Source organism: Cetorhinus maximus, chromosome 2, assembly GCF_964194155.1.
Source record: "Cetorhinus maximus chromosome 2, sCetMax3.hap1.1, whole genome shotgun sequence".
Lineage (NCBI taxonomy): Eukaryota > Metazoa > Chordata > Chondrichthyes > Lamniformes > Cetorhinidae > Cetorhinus > Cetorhinus maximus.
In genome coordinates, this window is record NC_135880.1 from 222,762,529 (window position 1) to 222,781,029 (window position 18,501).

General features: G+C 46.9%; 1 protein-coding gene and 1 long non-coding RNA gene across 7 annotated transcripts in view; both read right to left on the reverse strand.

The window, feature by feature from the left end:
• The window catches only part of LOC144671358 (uncharacterized), a 399,896-nt gene that overhangs the window by 143,595 nt on the left and 237,800 nt on the right, over window positions 1–18,501 (reverse strand). The window lies entirely within an intron of this gene.
• Window positions 1–18,501, reverse strand: part of phldb1b (pleckstrin homology-like domain, family B, member 1b) — a 220,419-nt gene that overhangs the window by 82,330 nt on the left and 119,588 nt on the right. For all 6 annotated transcript variants that reach the window (XM_078533068.1, XM_078533070.1, XM_078533067.1 and 3 more), the window contains 3 exons: window positions 13,058–13,390; window positions 11,528–11,668; window positions 9,855–9,992 (listed from right to left, as the gene is read on the reverse strand). In XM_078533068.1, the coding sequence (XP_078389194.1) occupies window positions 9,855–9,992; window positions 11,528–11,668; window positions 13,058–13,390 (612 nt within the window). The remainder of the gene's footprint in view (window positions 1–9,854; window positions 9,993–11,527; window positions 11,669–13,057; window positions 13,391–18,501) is intronic.

Genomic DNA, 18,501 nt, shown 5'->3' on the forward strand with positions numbered 1-18,501 from the left:
GGTGTAGCAAGTTTGAAACACATTCAAAAACGATGTTCACCATTTTTGAACACACAGGGGTTGGATCAACATCTCCCCCCACATTGTCGCCAGGAATTGCTGAGCTTTGACACTGAGGGGAACCAATTCTTGTCTCACATCTTCCTGGAAACACATAACAATCGCAGCGAAGGATGGGTAAGAAAATCTCAAACTGTGCCGATAAAACATGTGCTGACTGACCCGCTCTGTTCACTCAGTCGGCTTTTTTTTGGTTAAAAGCAAAATACTGCGGATGCTGGAAATCTGAAACAAAAACCGAAAATGCTGGAAAAACTCAGCAGGTCTGACAGCATCTGTGGAGAGAGAAACAGAGTCAACGTTTCGAGTCCGTATGACTCTTCTTCAGAGCTCCGAAGCAGAGTCATCAGGACTCGAAGCGTTAATTTTTTTTTCTCCACAGATACTGTCAGACCTGCTGAGCTTTTTTCAGCATTTCCGGTTTTTTTTGGTTACATTGACGAGAGGAAAGGGATGAGAAAGGTGTTACTGTGAATCCCCCCTCCTAGTTTTTCTGGAAATTGAGTGTGCAGAGGGACTCTGTTACCCAACTGAAATAAAACATGGAACTTTGGAAATAATCTCAGGCCACTTCTTTTGTGGGTTAATTTAAAGCAAGCAATTTGTGATACTACTTCCCTGGACGGACACGTGGAGGGATTTCAATTTTCCCACCCAAGGACCAGCACGTGGTGAAATCTCCTCCATCTTCCTCTGGCCATGCCACAGAGATTAGGAACAATAGCAGAATAACAACCAGTCAACCTCATACACAAAGTCGTTAATTTATTTTTGTGATGATTAAAAAGCAGTGCTTCATGAGGCGACTAGCCTGGAAACCACGCACGCACTCTCTCTCGCGGAGACACACGGGACATGCAGCCAAGCCGCTGATGTTGCTTGTGTGGAGGGCGGGAGGGGCTATGAGGAAGCACGGGTCACTGTAACGTTACCTCTCCTCTCGTTCACCTTAGCAGGCCGTGCGATAGATCAAGCATGCGGGGCAGGAGGAGGGAAAAGTAGCCATGGTCAGTACCTCGAAGAGTTAACACACAATTAGAAGAAATTAGTTCACAGAAAGTTAGAGACAGTACTTAAGCAAGAGTAAAGTGTGTCACAAAACCCTAGACTATGGTAACCCTTCAGTATCAAATTTTATCTGCCCAGTTTGACCTTGGGCTTGCTCTTATCGCTTGCTGAAATCTCGAGTCCACTTAGCTGAGAAAGGGATTGGAAGCTCTTGTTTACTGGAGGTCAGAGCCTGCCGTTGGATTGGATCTCCTCCAATCTAAAAGTCAAACCTACAATTCCCTTCTGATAGAAGACGCAGCGGGCGATGCCAGTTTAATCTGCAGCCTGTGACTGCAATTGCAATGGCTCAGGGCCCAAGGTTGTTCTCTCATTGGACACATCGGCAGAGGACCCAAATTCAGACTCACCTGATTGAGAGGTCAGGACTTCAAGCCAATTTCTAGAATAATTCAAGCACTCGCCAGGTAACAGTCTACAGCTAACACAGGACTGCCACTGTACAGCTCATATGTCTCTCAGTGTCACTCCTGGTGTGTAACAGCACACATTGACCAACAAGGTAACACTGCACTCACAATTGCTATTGTATGGCTTGTGTCTCTCTGTGTCAACATACGAACGTATAAATTAGGAGCAGGAGTAGGCCATTCGGCCCCTTGAGCCTGCTCCACCGTTCAATAAAATTATGGCCGATCTAACTGTGGCCACAACACCATGTCCCCGCCTATCACCAAATAACACTTCTGCAAACAAGACCTCGGTGATGGCCACTATGATTTGTACAAAGATTCCCCTCCTCTTGTCTACCGGAGATTCTGGTCACACTCTGCAACCATCACACCTGTGCCAGATCCCTGCAGAACATCATCGGAGAGACCATTTGATATGTGTGGGCCTAGGCATTGTGGGTCAATGGGCTATTTGACTATGGAACCATCACAGCCTGTTTAGGTCCGACCTCCGCAGTTCTGCACTTTGAGCTGATATTCGAATCTAGGGTGAATTGTGTTGGCAAGAGAGACGGCCATAACTCATCTCTCCAGCATCTTGGAGAGCAGAGCTAACATTATTGCAGACAACTGCTCCCTTAGTGTCGTGTGAATGTCGTCTCTTTTGCTATGTGGAACACCAGAATTGAAGCCACACTGGGGGAGTATCCGAGACAAATCTTGGGAGAGCAGATCCAGCAACAGCCAGATATCTGCTACTGGTGTAGATTGGAGATGGTTATTGTTTGTTCATTCCCCCAGCATTGAACCTTGCTGCTTGAGACTGGGGGCCTGTTTGTGAATCTTTGCAGCTCTCCTGAGTTATGACTGGAAAACTGCAGGGAGCTGAAACTGACCTGGAAAATAGTCCAGTTTGCTCTCCCCCTGCACGGTAGCACCACCAGGGGTCCTCACTGATACAGAGTAAAGCTCCCCCTACACTGTCCCCATCAAACACTCCCAGGGCAGATACAGCACAGGGTTAGATACAGAGTAAAGCTCCCTCTACACTGTCCCCATCAAACACTCCCAGGGCAGGTACAGCACAGGGTTAGATACAGAGTAAAGCTCCCTCTACACTGTCCCCATCAAACACTCCCAGGACAGGTACAGCACGGTGTTACATACAGAGTAAAGCTCCCTCTACACTGTCCTCATCAAATACTCCCAGGACAGGTACAGCACGGGGTTAGATACAGAGTAAAGCTCCCTCTACACTGTCCCCATCAAACACTCCCAGGACAGGTACAGCACGGGGTTAGATACAGAATAAAGCTCCCTCTACACTGTCCCCATCAAACACTCCCAGGGCAGGTACAGCATGGGGTTAGATACAGAGCGAGGATCTCTCTGGCCTCATCGGCAGATGTTTTCCAGTCACTCCACTATCCTAGAGTTTTCTTATTTCTGCACCAATTATCCCTTCACCTTTTTTTTAAGCGACCCCAGAAATTGAGCAATTATTTCACTTGGATTTATATTAGACAAAGTTTGTGCTATTCACGCTGCAGTTTGAAATAGTTGGCTTTTCATTGCAAAAATTTGCTGCAGATGTGATAGCCCAGCCCCTCTGTGAGAACACACAGGCTGAAAGACCTGGGGCGTTGACCTCAGCTCAGGAAATTACCTCTGCCGTCCAGTGTCGTCCACTGACCCTCAGGGCCCTATCCTGTATGTGTGTCACCCTATCGACCCCCCCACCCCCAGGGCCCTATCCTGTAGGTCCTTCACCCCCTCCCCCAACTCCCCAAACCCATTGCCAACTATTCTGGAGGTTAGACCCCAAGTTATTATTGTTTCCAGTTGCTTTTATGGAGACTATGTTGAAACTGTTGAGCTTTTCAGCAATTGTATGGAAATGGATTCCCAGGCAAATTCAAATAGAGCAATAAAGAGACTGCTGTATTTATAGAGGAAGAACACTCAACACAGAACAACGTTCAGGGAAAGCCCCAGAAACAGTGTTTCAACAGAACAAGAGAACCACTGGATGTTAAAAGATGCGCAAGCTGCAAAGTAAAAAGAGGAATAATGGCGGAGAGAGAGAGAGAGACTGACCCACCACAAATCACCAGCACCTATCACTATAGACAAGGTGAGTGATATCTTCATACCCAGACATTTTTTTCTTAGAAGTATTTATGTTTTAGCAGCTTGTGAGATATTTTAAATTCATTCTTAGGATCCAAGTGTTGCTGGCAAGGCCAGCATTTATTGTCCACCTCTAATTGTCCTTGACTAATGAACTATTTAATTCCAATGTGTGTATTTAACCTTATCAATATTATAATGAGCAACCTGTGAGTTGTCCATTTAACCCTGGTCAAAGTTTTATTCTGGCTCTGTCAGAGTACATTATCAGGATTGCTTTCATTCCCCATTTTTAATTTTTGACCATTTATTCCATCCCGTGAGTCTCACTATCCAAGAGGCCATTGTTAGTAATTCTCATTTGAAAGGCTATTCAGCTTCAAAGGCCAGCACAGAGGAGACCAATCCTGCCCCACGCACACGTTCACACACACACACACACACACACACACACACAAAGACACAGACAAATGGACACACACACGCACGCACACACACACGCACGCACACACACGCCTCTCCATCAGGAATCACTAGCTGGTGGCCAAGGAATGGGAAACATGGCTGATTCTTTCTCTCCCTAACTCAACGCTTATGAGGCCGCTGCTACACACCTGTGATCCACATGGCTACTTATTAGCCTATCCAATCTTTCCTCATTGCTGCAATTTTCCGGTCCTGGCAACATCCTTGTGAATCCCCTCTGTAATGAGATGACTAGAACTGCACACAGTACTCAAATTGTGGTCTAACTAGCGTTTTATATAGTTCCAGCATAACCTTCCTGCTCTTATATTCTATGCCTCGGTTAATAAAGTAAAGGATTCCATTTGCCTTCTTAACCACCTTATCGACCTGCCCTTCGACCTTCAGGGATCTGTGGACATTCGCTCCAAAGTCCCTCACTCCCTCCACACCTCTCAGTATTCTCCCATTTATAGTGTAATCCGTTGTCTTGTTTAACCTCCCCGAATGCATCACCTCACACTCCTCCGGGCACATGTTCCATTTGCCATTTTTCTGCCCACCCGACCAGCCCATTGATACCTTCCTGCAGTCCACAGCGACCCTCCTTGCTATCAACCATTTGGCCAATTTTTGTGTCGTCTGCGAACATCTTGATCACGCCCCCTATTATTAAGCCAAATTATTAACATGTACCACAAAAAGCAGGGGGCTTACTACTGAGCCCTATGGAACCCCACTGGAAACAGCCTTCCAGTCGCAAAAACACTCATCAACCATTACCCTTTGTTTCCTGTCACTGAGTCAGTTTCGTATCCATTCCTGAGAACGTAGATGCTGAGGCCTTTGCAATCTGTCTAGCCCTCGCTACACAGAATGGCAAGTTACTGAGTGAGCCATTGCAGCCTTTGCTTTGTAATATTACACACAGAAAGGATACCCAACACAAATCGGCCCCTGTCACAACTTCCTGCAATGACATCACTATCCTCCGGCAGAATGGAGACAATTGAGTAATTCTCCCCATCGATCATGCCTGGAGTGACTTCTGGAATCGACCCCTGAGAGTATGTATGTATGCAACTATCCTCCAGTCACTGCATTATTCTGGAGAAATAATCCTGCTTATATCAGGAGACTTTGCTGTAGTTCTGTCTTTCTGTAGTTCATGGGGAACTCTCGCTTAAGAAAGCTGTTTGCTGTAAAGTGGACGGTAAACTCCTGTCATAACTCTGCCTCCCCCCAACTCATTGCCTGACATAGTGATGTCAATCCACACGTCACCCTGTTACACCCCAATTTACAATTCACTTCCTGTCACGACACTTGATTACTGACAAATCCCTATTAATTAATACCTCCAACTCACTCAACCTTTTGTCAGTAGTTTATGTTTTTAAGTCGAGGTTTTAATTCCTTCTTTGGCTATTTTAGGGTATCGGTTAATTAAGTTGATGTGAAGCTCCTGCCTCCTCCATCTTAACTGGGCTGGGTTTTGCCAGAGAGGCAAGGTGAATTTGGTGATGGGTATCACAGCAATTTCCCATTACCAGTTGGTGGGATGTGCTGCTGCCACATTCCTGGCTCTGACCTACTTGCAGAGGAGCAGATTCGGGGTGGGGTTGTGGAGAGCAGCAAGCAATCAATTAGGCCAATTAAAATGCCAATGAAGGTTTTCCCAGATGGCGGACAGGTCCCTTCGCTAGAGATGAGTCCAAAGGAATTCAAGATTTCCATTCTTCTGATGCTTACGAACCTACAATAAAGGGCATTCGGGCTTCCCACTAAACATGGTCCAGGAAGACGATGACTCTTCAGAGGAAGTCATTCTCTCTCAGGGTGCATCTTCAAAGGACTCAAAATCAAAACACCAAATCAGATATTCAGAAAAGCAATGGGGGCTTCTCAAAGGGATGCTTGGCTGTTTGCAGGACTGCTTTATGTCGCGGAAATGGTGGGCTGGGGAAATGCAGGGACTTTTGCATGGTAAAAATAATAGGAGCATAGTGGCAATCCGATTGTGATTGCCAGTCCTCGGATGATTGAGCCCAAAGCCTTTCACACAAGCAGGCAAGAAAGCAGTTGTGAGGTGTCAATATTTATTGGCATATTTCCGTGTCATCGCTTCAGCCCCCTCAATTGATATAATAGTCTCGCCTTGCTTTCGAGTTCCAGGAAGCCTGGGGAACTTATGGACCCACAGTTAAATTGTAAAACTACTGTTAATATTGTTCTAAATGACTGATTAATGGTTTGAAATTGATGACTTGCCTTTCCCGAAAGGATTGCTCCCCCTGATGTGGCTGCAGCCTGTAGCTGGAAGGCCGGTGGCCTCCGGGTGGTAGGCCGTGGAAGGGGGCCAGAGGAGGATCCTGCAAAGCATCACAGCCTGGGCTGTAAGGACCATGGACCGTGGCCGCTGGGCCCTCAGTGACTGGGCTCCCCCTCCACTAGAGCAACTCGACGGCTGTGGCCGCAGGTTAATTTTGCTGAATTTTCCGTTTTTCAGAGGGCAGCTCAATGTTGAGGGGCCCTCGCGGTCTCCGACCTGCCTCCCTGTGGGGTCCCTGAGCCTCCAGTGCTGCGGCACCTCCCCCGCCCCCGAACAGATCGGCAGCATCGAGAGTCTGCTGGACGCCCTTATCAGGTTGCCAAACGCGGAGGCGGCAATTAGGCGGCCAGAAGATTACGCCGGTGGTCTTGCTGCCAGTTACAGGATCCAATTGGTCCCGAAGCCCATGGGAATTCAGCCCATTGTGTTAACAGAATAGGACATATGATAGCATCGTGGTTATGCTGCTGGGTTGTCAATCCCAGGGCCTGGACTAACCATATGGAGACACGAGTTCAAATGACTTAAGTTCAAATTCCCATCACAGTAGCCAGGGAAACTAAATTCAACTCATTAAATAAATCTGGAATAAAAGCAAGCACCAGTAAGGGTGACCATGAAACCAGTGGATTGTTGTGAAAACCCATCTGGTTCTCTGATGTCTTTTAGGGAAGAAAGTCCTCTATGCTTATCCGGTCTGGCCTACATGTGACTCCAGATCCACAGCAACGTGGTCAACTTGTAATTACCCTCGTAATGGCCTCACAAGCCACTCAGTTGTATTTGAGAAGACACCTTGCCACCACCTTCTCAAGGGCAATTAGGAATGGGCAATAAATGCTGGGCCTTGTCAGTCACTCCCACACGCTGTGAATGAATAAAAATTAAATAGAGCTATATAGGAATTTAACATGAACACTCTTGGGTACTGGCAATGGGGAAAGAGTCTTCAGACCATCCCTGAAATTCCTGATTTACTTTTAATTAGTCCACCTCCTTTCAAGAGAACACACTTTCTACCAATGGATGTTCTTCCAGACCTGGTCAGTAGCACAACTTGAGGGACTGTAACCTAAAGGGTTATACACTAAGAGTAGAAAAGATGGATTTGGCTGGATGACTCTTTCTTCACCAGCACAGATACGATGGGACGAACAACCTACTTCTGCACCATAAATTCTTTTTATGTTTCTCTCTGTCCTTGGTTTCCTATGTTATTCCAATAAAGTTCAATGCAGACTTGGGAAACAGCAACTCAGCTTTCGATTAGGCACTTTATAACTTTCCAGTCTCAATATCATTACCACCATTCCCGTTTTCTCAGACAGTAGATGATGGTGATAGTTTATTGTTGCCTTTTCCACCTCCTCTGGGATCATCTTCTATTTCTCCCCTTGTCCAATTAACACCTCCTGCACTGTCACCCTTTTTGTCATTTAATCTCCCCTTCCCTCCATCCCAACCCTTCTATCTTTCCACCCATAATCCACGCAATCTCCCCATTTCCCTGCTTCTGAACTTATCTCTTCATCTCCGCCCATTGCTATGAAATGTTACCTCTGTTTCTGTCTCCACTGATGCTGTCTGACCTGTTGAGTGTTTCCAGCAGTTTCTGTTTTTATCCCTTATTTAATAGAGCAGAATCACAGAATGGTTACAGTCTCACTTGCCAAATCAGTGTCAGTTCCCTCTGTTTGAACACCTCTGTTGCTCCGTGCCTGGGGCTGAGTGGTTACTATGACTCAGGACTACTTGCCAAACTGTCTTTTGTCACTGTCTCTGGACACGTTTAAACAAAGCCGAGGTATTTCAACAGCAAGATGTGCAACAAGATGCAAATGTAGAGACTTGCTGCTGCTCGTACTGTGAGAGATCGTTGAGTTACAATGAACTTACAGCACAGAAACAGGCCATTCGGCCCAACTGGTTCATGCTGGAGTTTACGCTCCCCGTGAGCCTCCTCCCACCCTACTTCATTTAATCCTATCAGCATGTCTTTCTGTTCTTGTTCCTTTCATGTGCTGATCGAGGCTTCCCCATAAACACATCTATACTATTCACCTCAGACATATCCTGTGGTAGTGAGTTCCATATTCTAACCACTGTCGGTGAAGGAGTTTCTCCTGAATTCCCTACCGGGTTTATTTGTCCCTGTCCTATATTTATGGCTCCTGGTTATGGACTTGCCTGCGAGTGGAAACATCTCTATGACTACCCAAGCAAACTTTTCCATAGCCTGAAAGACCCCAGTCGGGTCATCACCTCAGCCTTCTTGTTTCTAGAGAAAAGATCCCCCCCTACCCTCCTCCTCCTCCTCCTCCCCACCCCACCCCTCCCCCCGAGCTTGTTCAATCTTTCCAGATAGTTATAACCTCTCTGTTTGGATATCATCCTAGTCAATCCTCTTTGCACCTTCTCCAGTGCCTCTGTATCCCCTGGAGACCAGAGCTGTTCATGGTATCCCAGGTATCCTTAATTCCTCGGCTAAGAAATCATTCCCTACTCTCCGAAGGCGCTGATTTGTATTTTGCTCCATTCCCACTGCATTGGGTTCCAATGCATCACCTGAGTGGCCATTTAACCTGTGTGAGCCAGAATGGTGAACGTGGACAGGTTACTTGACTGCTGGGCTGTTCGAAGCAGGGCCCTGCTTCTCCCATGCACCAGTCACTGGATAATGACCACTAACCATTTCCCCCCGTCTCCTTTAAGTTCAAGGATGATGCAACCAATGGCCAAACCTTAAACAGCAGCTGTGTCCAAGCTCTGCAGGCCCCATTGCAGTCCACTGCCATGTTAAAGTACTACAGGTGGGTCTAACACTGGCACTCACCGCAGCTTTTCACACACGGGAGTGGGGGAGACTTCTGCACAGGAGACCACAAGCACAAGGCAATACCTATCTTACACCACTGGGTTACGGGGATGGCTCTCAAGCCCAGGTCTTAATGAGGCAAACCGCATCGACACCAAAGAGTCCCTGCTAAAGCCTGGTCCGCACATACAAGTTTACACCGGTCATTTTCTCACAGCTCCTTTTGTTATACAGCGTTAGTGCCGGGAAGTCGGGGGTTGCTAAAATCACAAGCGCCTGCCTCCAACCCACACTGCCACTGGGGCGGGCAAATACTGTGGCCAGGACTTCACCCCCATATTGATCTGCAATAGAAGCGGAGCAGCTGAAGGAATGACCAACGTCATCTCACCAAATCAAGCAGACTTCATAGCCACATGGGTGCTCCAGTGCTTGTTGTTGACCCAAATTCATTTTAAAAGCTGAATAAGAATGTCTCTCCTCAAGGGGAGGGAGCTCACATCAGATAAGCTCCCCATTTCCTCTTGAAGAAATGAGTGATAGTAGTTTAGAGAGAGAGAGAGAGAGAGACCTGAGCTAGGATTAGCTGTACCTTGTCCTTTTCTCTCTGGATGTTACTCTCCAGCTCCAAAAGTTTCTCCTCCAACTGCTCAATGATCTCCTGCTCTTGCCGGATTTGAGCAATTTCAGACTCCCGCTCTCCCTGGAGGAGGGCCCGCTCCATCTCTGCCTGCAGGGAACATTGAAGGAATCACAATCCGTGTTGCTCACAAGTACATTGCTTGCATTTATATAGTGCCCACCACAACCTCAGGAGGTCCTGAAGTGCCTTACAGCCAGTGCAGTGCTTTTTTCCACCCCCCCAAGTGTAGTCACTACAGGAAACGCAGCAACCAAATTTGTGCACAGCAAGATCCCACTAACAACAAGGTGAATGAAGGTTGAGAGGTATATACTGACCCAGCTCATGTACCATTATAAAGTTTATTTCAATTGTCAGAGAGGCCCCAAACCTGAGAATGTAGGCTGGTCAACCCTCCAGGAGGTCCTGGAGTCTCCAACAATGAAAGATTAATCTCCAGGCCCACCTGCTGCAAATAAAGCCCGGGAGGAAAATCAGTGGAACATTAAACAAAACCGTGTTTCCTTTTCACTTGGTTGAAACATTTTCATTTTTAGTTGTGAAAATACCTGAGATGCGGGAGAGAAGGGCGTTTCACTAACAAGGACTTGCATTTATATAGCGCCTTAAAACTTCCCAAGGATGGTCCAGGATAACTCCAGTAGGGTAACAATGGGCAGATTTTAAGCCCACCCCAAGGTGTGTTTGAAGGGAGGGCATTTAATCGGGTGGGAGGGTACTGGGCAGGGACTCCACCACTTTCCCGCCTCTGCCTGATTAAGTCTGTGGCAGGAACTGTCAACTGAGGTCCTTAAGTGGGCAACTAATGTCCATTTAAGGGCCTCAACCCACTGCTGCTGGTGCTAAACCAGCAGTGGGCGGGGAACTTGCCATGCAGGAAGCATAACAAGCAAACCCTTGTAGGCTTCAGGGGAGCTGGGCAGGGGTCCCTGGTTTGAAGTTACTCAGTGTCTGATTGAGAGACCCAGCATTGGGAAGGGATGTGGCCCAAACCCCTACCCTTGCTGCCGGCTCCCCTCTCCCGCGACCCCACCCCCAACCCCCCTTCCTGCCTTCACTCACCCGTGGCCTGGGTCCCCTCAGCGGCCCTAGGCCTCTCTCTCTGGGTGCAATACCGGCAGCTGCCACTGCTCCCGCTGGCGCTGCCGGCAAGGGAAAGCTGCCGGCCCCCCGATTGGCAAGCGCGGTTTCCGCCCCAAGGGTCCTCAATCTTGGGGGGAGCCCTGCTGCTGTCCAGTAAAGTGTCTGGTTTGGCACTTCATTCTGGAGGACCTTAGGCAAAGGAGGCAACATGGGACTCCTGTGAGCTCCCCAGCGGGCAGGCAAAACTCCCATCGCCTCATTTAAATACCGCCCAACGAGTCTGTTTGCTTTTTGATTGGCCACGGGGAAGCAGTGCACCTGGAGGATGAACCAGCGACGGGAGTGTGGGGGATGGGACGGATCAAGTTTGGAAGGTCATGTGATGAAATCTCTGGGAATATGCCCAGAGTTGGCAAAGCTACGAGACTGGAGTGTTTAAAAATCGCCGACAGCTGATTACGGGGAAATTCCACAGCCAATGCATATCAGACATGAGTAAAGGAAAAGACTGAGATGGTTAAAATAGGGTGAAAACCTACCTCACGACTGGATTCCTCAAGTTGCTGGTCAAGCTCTTTGATTCTCTGTTTGAGTTCATCCACTGATGTGAGCACTCTGACCCTCTCCTCCTCCAGGTAGGCTACCTGCTGGACTGATGGAGCACTCGTTGAATCTTCATGCTGTTTAGAACGAAAACATAAGAATGGATGAGAGAAAAAAGAAAATAGAAAAATTGAGACAGGTCTAGGATCTGGATATCTGCACCCTATAGTGTCATAGGGCCCAAAAAGGGGGGCCATTCGGCCCATCACGGCTTGTGCTAGCACTTGGAAAGATTCTACCCAATTAGTCCCACTCCCCTGCTTTCTCCATAACACCCTGAAAATATTTTCCCTTCAAGCGTCTATCGAATTTCCTTTTGAAAGTTCCTTTAGAATCCGCTTTCAGGCAGCACGTTCCAGATCACACAACAACTGGCTGTGTAAAAAAAGGTTTCCTCGTGTCGTCTCTGTTTTTTTCTGCCAATAACCTTAAATCTGTGTCCTCTGGTTACCAGCACTGAGCTTTCAGTTCGCCTGTTTCTCCACCCCGACCCTACTCTGGCTACTGTCTCCTACACTGTTCCAATGAAGCTCAACAGAAGTTTGAGGGACAGCACCTCATCTTTTCCATTTAGCACTTTACAGGCTTCTGAACTCAACACTGAGTTCAACAATTTCAGATCATAACCTCTTTTGATTCTCCTTTTGGAATTTTCATCTCTCTTAGACACTGTTTTGGTTCTGCGCCATCATCCCTTTTATCATTTAATCTGTTTTGCCTTCCATCCTATCTCCCACCTCCCCTTTTACCCTACCCCCTGCCCCTTTCCCTGCCTCTGTACTTGCTTAAAACCTGTTACTATAACTTATCCAGTTGAAATGAAAGTTCATTGATCTTTTTTTAAAAAAATTTTTTATGGGATGTGGGCATCGCTGCCAAGGCCAACATTTGTTCCCCATCCCCAATTACCACAACTGAGTGGCTTGCTCAGCCAATTCAGAGAGCAGTTAAGAATAAACTACAACGCTGTGTGTCTGCAGACACGTGTAGGCCAGACCAGGTAAGGATGGCAGATTTCCTTTCTTAAAGGACAGCAGTGAGCCAGATGGGTTTTTACGACAATAGGGGGTCACTATTACTGAGACTAGCTTTCAGATGCAGATTTTTAAAAAATTAATTAAATTAGCCACCTGCCATGGTAGGATTTGAATCCATGTTCCCCAGAGCCTCAAGGCTATTAGCCCAGTGACGTTATCACTATGCCACCGTCTAATCTGAAATAGGAACTCGCTATTGCCCTCTGCACAGGTGCTGCCTGACCTGCTGAGTATTTCCAGAATTTTCTGTTTTTATTCCATGTTATGCTGCTGGCTGATCCCCAGATATGGAAAGCAACTCATTCCTGAACACTTTTTAAAAGCACACATGACTAAGTGTCACACCCATTGGGAAAAAGCTAAAATTGCTCCAGAGAAAGTTTCTATCTTCTCTGTACCGAGTGTAAGGTCCGGTTCACACCGTCCTACCTCATGATGAGTGCTCTCTGTGCTGCTGCACTCTTCCTTCAGGTTGTCCTCATCCGACCTCTCCAGAGCCTCCCGTGATTTCTGAATGCTGGGGTCAGCAGGCTGTGAGAGAGCAGGTTCCCTGAACCCTTTCCCCCCGCCGGTCCTCTCCATCGAGGTCCCTCTGCTGGCTGTGGTGGGGGCAGGGTCTGCTGTGCTGGGGTAAAACCTCTGCTCGTCAATGTGGAGCTGCTCATTGTCCTGGTTCACCTTCCCTATATCCGGTGCAGTGGAGGTGTCAGTTTTCGTGTACTCCGCACACAGGTTCAGGATGGTTTCAAGGCGCTGTCGCTCCTGAGGGTCAGAAATAAAGACCTGAAGTGCTGAGATATGTCATTTACACATCATCCTGCTCCTCTCTTTAGAGAAAAAAATATCCCCAAAGTTGCTTTACAATCTGAGCGTGCGGCACTCTGAGTGCCAGAGAGGTGACCAAATGGGTGGTGATTAGAAGGCTTTTGATGGCAGGGGCAGAGGATATGAAAGGGGCTATATAAGATCATAAGAAATAGGGGCAGGAGTAGGCCATTCAGTCCATCAAGTCTGCTCCGCCGTTCGATTAGTTCATGGCTGGTCTGATTGTGACCTCATTTCCACTCTCCTGGCTGCTCCCAAAAATCCTTAACTCCCTGTTGATCAAAAACCTGTCTAACTCAGCCCTGAATATACTCCGTGCAGCCTCCACTCTTCTCTGAGGTAGAGCATTTCAAACACTGACAGCTGCCTAAGAGAGAAATTCCTCCCTTATCTCTGTCTTAAAAGGGAGACCCTTTATTTTTAAACTGCGCCCCCTGGATTCTCGATTTGTCCACAAGAGGAAACAGCCAGTGCACAACAAGCTCCCAAAAACAGCAACGTAATAATGACCAGTTTATCTGTTTTTTAGTGATGTTAGTTGAGGGATAGATATTTGCCAGAACACTGGGAAGCTGATTGTTGATGGAGAGCTGGGGGGAGAGATCTCCCATTTTTCCTTCAACAACTGCAGTGCTGAGGGAGTGCTGCACTGTTAGAACCACACCATAGGAAGGATATATTAGCCTCAGAGGAAGTGCTGTGGCGATTTATCAGAATCGTAGCTGGACTCTAAGGGTTAAATTTCAAGGAGAGATTACGCAAACGACAGTCATATTCCCTGGAATTTAGAAAGTTAAAGGGTGATTGGATCGTGGTTTTCAAGACATAAAGGGGAACAGAAAGAGTAGATCAAAATAAACTATTTCCCGCTGGTTGGTGTTGTATGTTCAGTGGGTCTCACAAAGAGGTTCTGAGTCTTGTATGGTTGAATATTAAGTGTTTATTGGTAACACATAACTATGTACAGATATAAAAGGTATAGCCCAAGCTGTGAACTAACCCCACGCTTGCTTCTACACAGGTCTCCACACACAGTCCACAACTGACCTTAGTCTCAGGTTGCGTGTTTCTTTATATCACACTGTGGGGTGGTATTGTTTCCCAGTCCCTCATTAACCCTTGCTCTGCCAGATACCCTTACAGTAATGGCGGAACTTTACACTGGCGAGATGTTACAGTCCCGCTGAAGTCAGTGGGCTTTTGAACGGCTCGCCACATTTTCATAACATTCTGCCCTTCGGTTGGGGAGTCTAAGACTAGGGGGCGTAGTCTAAAAATTAGAGCCAGACCTTTCAGGGGTGAAATTAGGAAACATTTCTAATTGCAAAGGGTGATCGGAGTTTGGAACTCTTTTCGATAAACAGCAATTGACGCAAGATCATTTGTTCATTTTAAATCTGAGCTTGATAGATTTTTGTTAACCAAAGGCAGAAAGGAATATGGAGCAAAATTGGATATATGGAGTTAGGTCACAGATCAGCCATGATCTAATTGAATGGCAGAGCAGGCTCAAGGGGCTGAATGGCCTCCCTCCTGATCCTATGTGAGGGTGAGTCTGCAACTTGCTGCTTAAATACCATCCTGAATCCTCGAAGATCTCAGACCAATGCCCTCTTCCTATTGCAGAGTGATCAACAGAAAGCACCTGGACATTGAAGCAATGGAATCAAACCCCTAACCACCATCACTGGAGAGAAAAAAAATCAATTGTGCAAGTTAGTCCTGTGCAATTATTTAAAAGTCACGATTCATCATTTTCTTTCTGTCTGAAGAACCTAAAGGTGGCATAAGATTGGCATGAGACTGAGGGGTGACCTGATAGAGGTCTTCAAAATTAGGAAAAGGTTTTATAGGGTAGACACAAAGAAGGTTCACTAGGTTGATCCCGGGTATGGAGGGATTTTCTTATGAGGAGAGATTAAGTAGGTTGGGCCTGTATTCATTGGAGTTTAGAAGAATGAGAGGCGACCTTATTGAAACATATAAGATTCTTAGGGGGTTTGACAGGTAGATGCTGAGAGGTTGTTTCCCCTTGTGGGAGAGTCTAGGACCAGAGGGCATAATCTCAGAGATGAGGAGGAATTTATTCTCTCAAAGGGTAGTCAATCTGTGGAATTCTTTACCGCAAAGGGCTGTATAGGCTGGGTTGTTAAGTATTTTCAAGGCTGAGATAGACAGATTTTTTCAATCAGCAAGGGAATCGAGGGTTATGGGAAAAAGGCAGGAAAGTGGAGTTGAGGATTATCAGATCAGCCATGATCTCACTGAACGGCGGAGCAGACTCGATGGGCCGAATGTTCTACTCCTGCTCCTACGTCTTATGGTCTTATTATGGTTGCGCGAGAGGCCAGATTTAGGCGACATAAATAAAGGGCAGTCACTAATAAATTCCAGAGAAAGTGGTTTACCCAGGAGTGTGGTGTGAATGTGGAACTTGCTACCACAGGGAGTAGTACAGTCACAGTCGTACTGGTAAGTCAACAGCTTGACTTGTTTGGGAACGGACTGTACCGAAAGGAGATGTTTCACCAGGGGAACAGTATCAGTTGCATTCAATTCGCATTTTCTGCATCACAGGCATTTACTGATCACCGCTCAGCTGTACAGAGGGCTGAATGAATAGTGGTCCAGATGTTATGAAGATTTATTTCTGAATTCCTTGTTCTCTTTCTCTTGTTTTGGCAACCTGATGAATATTTTCTGAGCGAGACAGCCACTGAACAACAACAACAGCAACTTGCATTTATATAGCGCCTCTACCGAGGCACTTCCCAGGAGCATTACCAAACGAAGCTTTACACCGACCCACCTAACGAGATATTAGGACAGGCTTGTGAGGCAGGTCTTAAGGAGGGTTTTAAAGGAGGAGAGAGAGGTGGAGAGGCAGAGGAGTTTAGGGAACTTATTAACGCTGGCAGCTGAAGGCACGGCCACTAGTGGTCGAGTGGAGGAAATAGGTGATGTGAAGTAGGCCTGAGTTGGAGGAGCACAGAGAGAGATCACGGAGGAGGCAAGGCCACAGAGGGAACTGAACGCAAAGACGAGAATATTAAAACTGAGGCATCGCCAAACTGGGAGCCAATGTAGGTTAGTGACCACAGGGATGATGGGTAAACAGGACTTGGTGTGAGTTAGGAGGTGGTCAGCAGAATTTTGGTTGAACTCAAGTTTATGGGCGGTGGAAGATTGGAGGCTAGCCTAGAGGGCACTGGAATAGTCAAATTAAATCGTTATCACATGGAGTGGTTAAAGTGAATAGCAGAGATATATTCAAGGAGAAGCTGGATAAACACACGAGGGAGAAAGGAATAGAAGGGTATGCTGATAGGGTGAGATGTTGTATGGTAAAAGGAGGCTCATTTGAAGCATAATTGCAGGCACAGGCTGGTTGGGCTGAATGGCCTGTTTCTGTGCCATACGCCGGATGTAACTGGATGATCTCCAGCAGTAAAAGCAGCAGCAGCTCCATGCACTTGAATTTTAAAAATTCTCTCCTGGGATGTGAGCATCGCTGGCAAGGGCAGCATTTATTGCTCATCCCTAATTGCCCCTGAGCAGGTGCTGGTGAAGAAGCTTCTTAAACCCCTGCAGTCCCTGTGGTAGAGGTACAGGATCCAGGATTCTGAATCCTGTTGCACACCTTACTGTTCAAATACCTCAGCTCTGCTTCAACACAACACTTCAAATATTTATCACCAAATAGCAGTATATTCCAAGACAATTCCTCTACAAGGAGAACGTAGTGTGGGTTTCCGGACATTTCTGTCTGGACAATTGGAGCTGGGTGTTTAATGGTGGACAATATGAAGGACACAGGATGGGGCCAATGCTCGACTGCTTATTGAAATCAATTCTTGCTGTCATGTCTCGAGACACTCTTCCAGTGCCTCTCCCTCTCTTTCCAATTCCAGGCTAGATATGTGGAAAAATCTGGCCTTGACCTTACTCGTTCCCTCTGACCTCTCTCTCTCTCATTCTGTCAAAATGTTCCTCTTGTTTTTCACCACGAGCTCTCTCACACTCACCAACACCAGCTTCCTGATTTCCTTACTCTCACTGTTTTCAAATCAAACCTCAATGTTTCACTCCCTTTTCTTTTATTCTTTCTCGGGATGTGAGTGTCACTGGCTGGGCCAGCATTTGTTGCCGATCCCTATCTGCCCTTGATAAAGTGGTGGTGAGCTGCCTTCTTGAACCGCTCCAGCCCATGTGGGTTTAGGTGCACCTACAGTGCTGTTAGGGACGGATTTAATTTGTTATCTAATTTATTCATGTTAAGGACTTTGAAACTGTGGGACTCCTCACCTCACTCAGTCTTCCATTATCCTTATGAACTGCTGGCTTTTATAACCCAAGACTACCATCAGAAAGGCCTACTCCCTGATTCACCTGGTGCGTTCTCTCTCTCTCTCTCTCTCCTACTCTATTCTCCCACCCTTGCTGCTGTCCTGCACAACAGGTCTTGGACCTTCACCTGGATTCCTCGATCTTAAATAATAAAACTTCCCTGCACCCTCCTGCGTACGGTTACTGATAACCCCACCCCGGGAGACTGTTTGCACTGCCAATAAATCATTATTCTCAATACAAGGAGCAATTAACTTGAGTACAAACTTTGGCCCTTATTGTTCAGCAGTGCGAGAGTTAACTGAAAAGCTTTTCTTGTCACTCCAAGAACTAATAGTCCACAGAAGGCACTTACGCACTGATCCATCTGCAAGCCCAGTTTCAGGTTCTTTCTGAATTTCCACGTCCATTTGATGGCGAGGAGATTTTTGTTTCAAAAATTGGAAGAGAGCTTCTCGCACGTACACTCCCCACGGGGGCCCTGCCTTCCTCCCTTCCCACTTTCAACCTGTCAAAACACATAAACTCCTTCGCGGCTCCCGGCCGTTCCTTCAAGGTCACGTGACACACACCAATCAGAACGAACATCAATGGGTCAGGTGCCTCCCATGACAACCTGTGTGGATTTCAAACCAGCTCCTGCGTTCTGAGGTAAACTTTCATGGCCTTGCTTTTAGACTGGAAGACTGCAACCAGGAGGC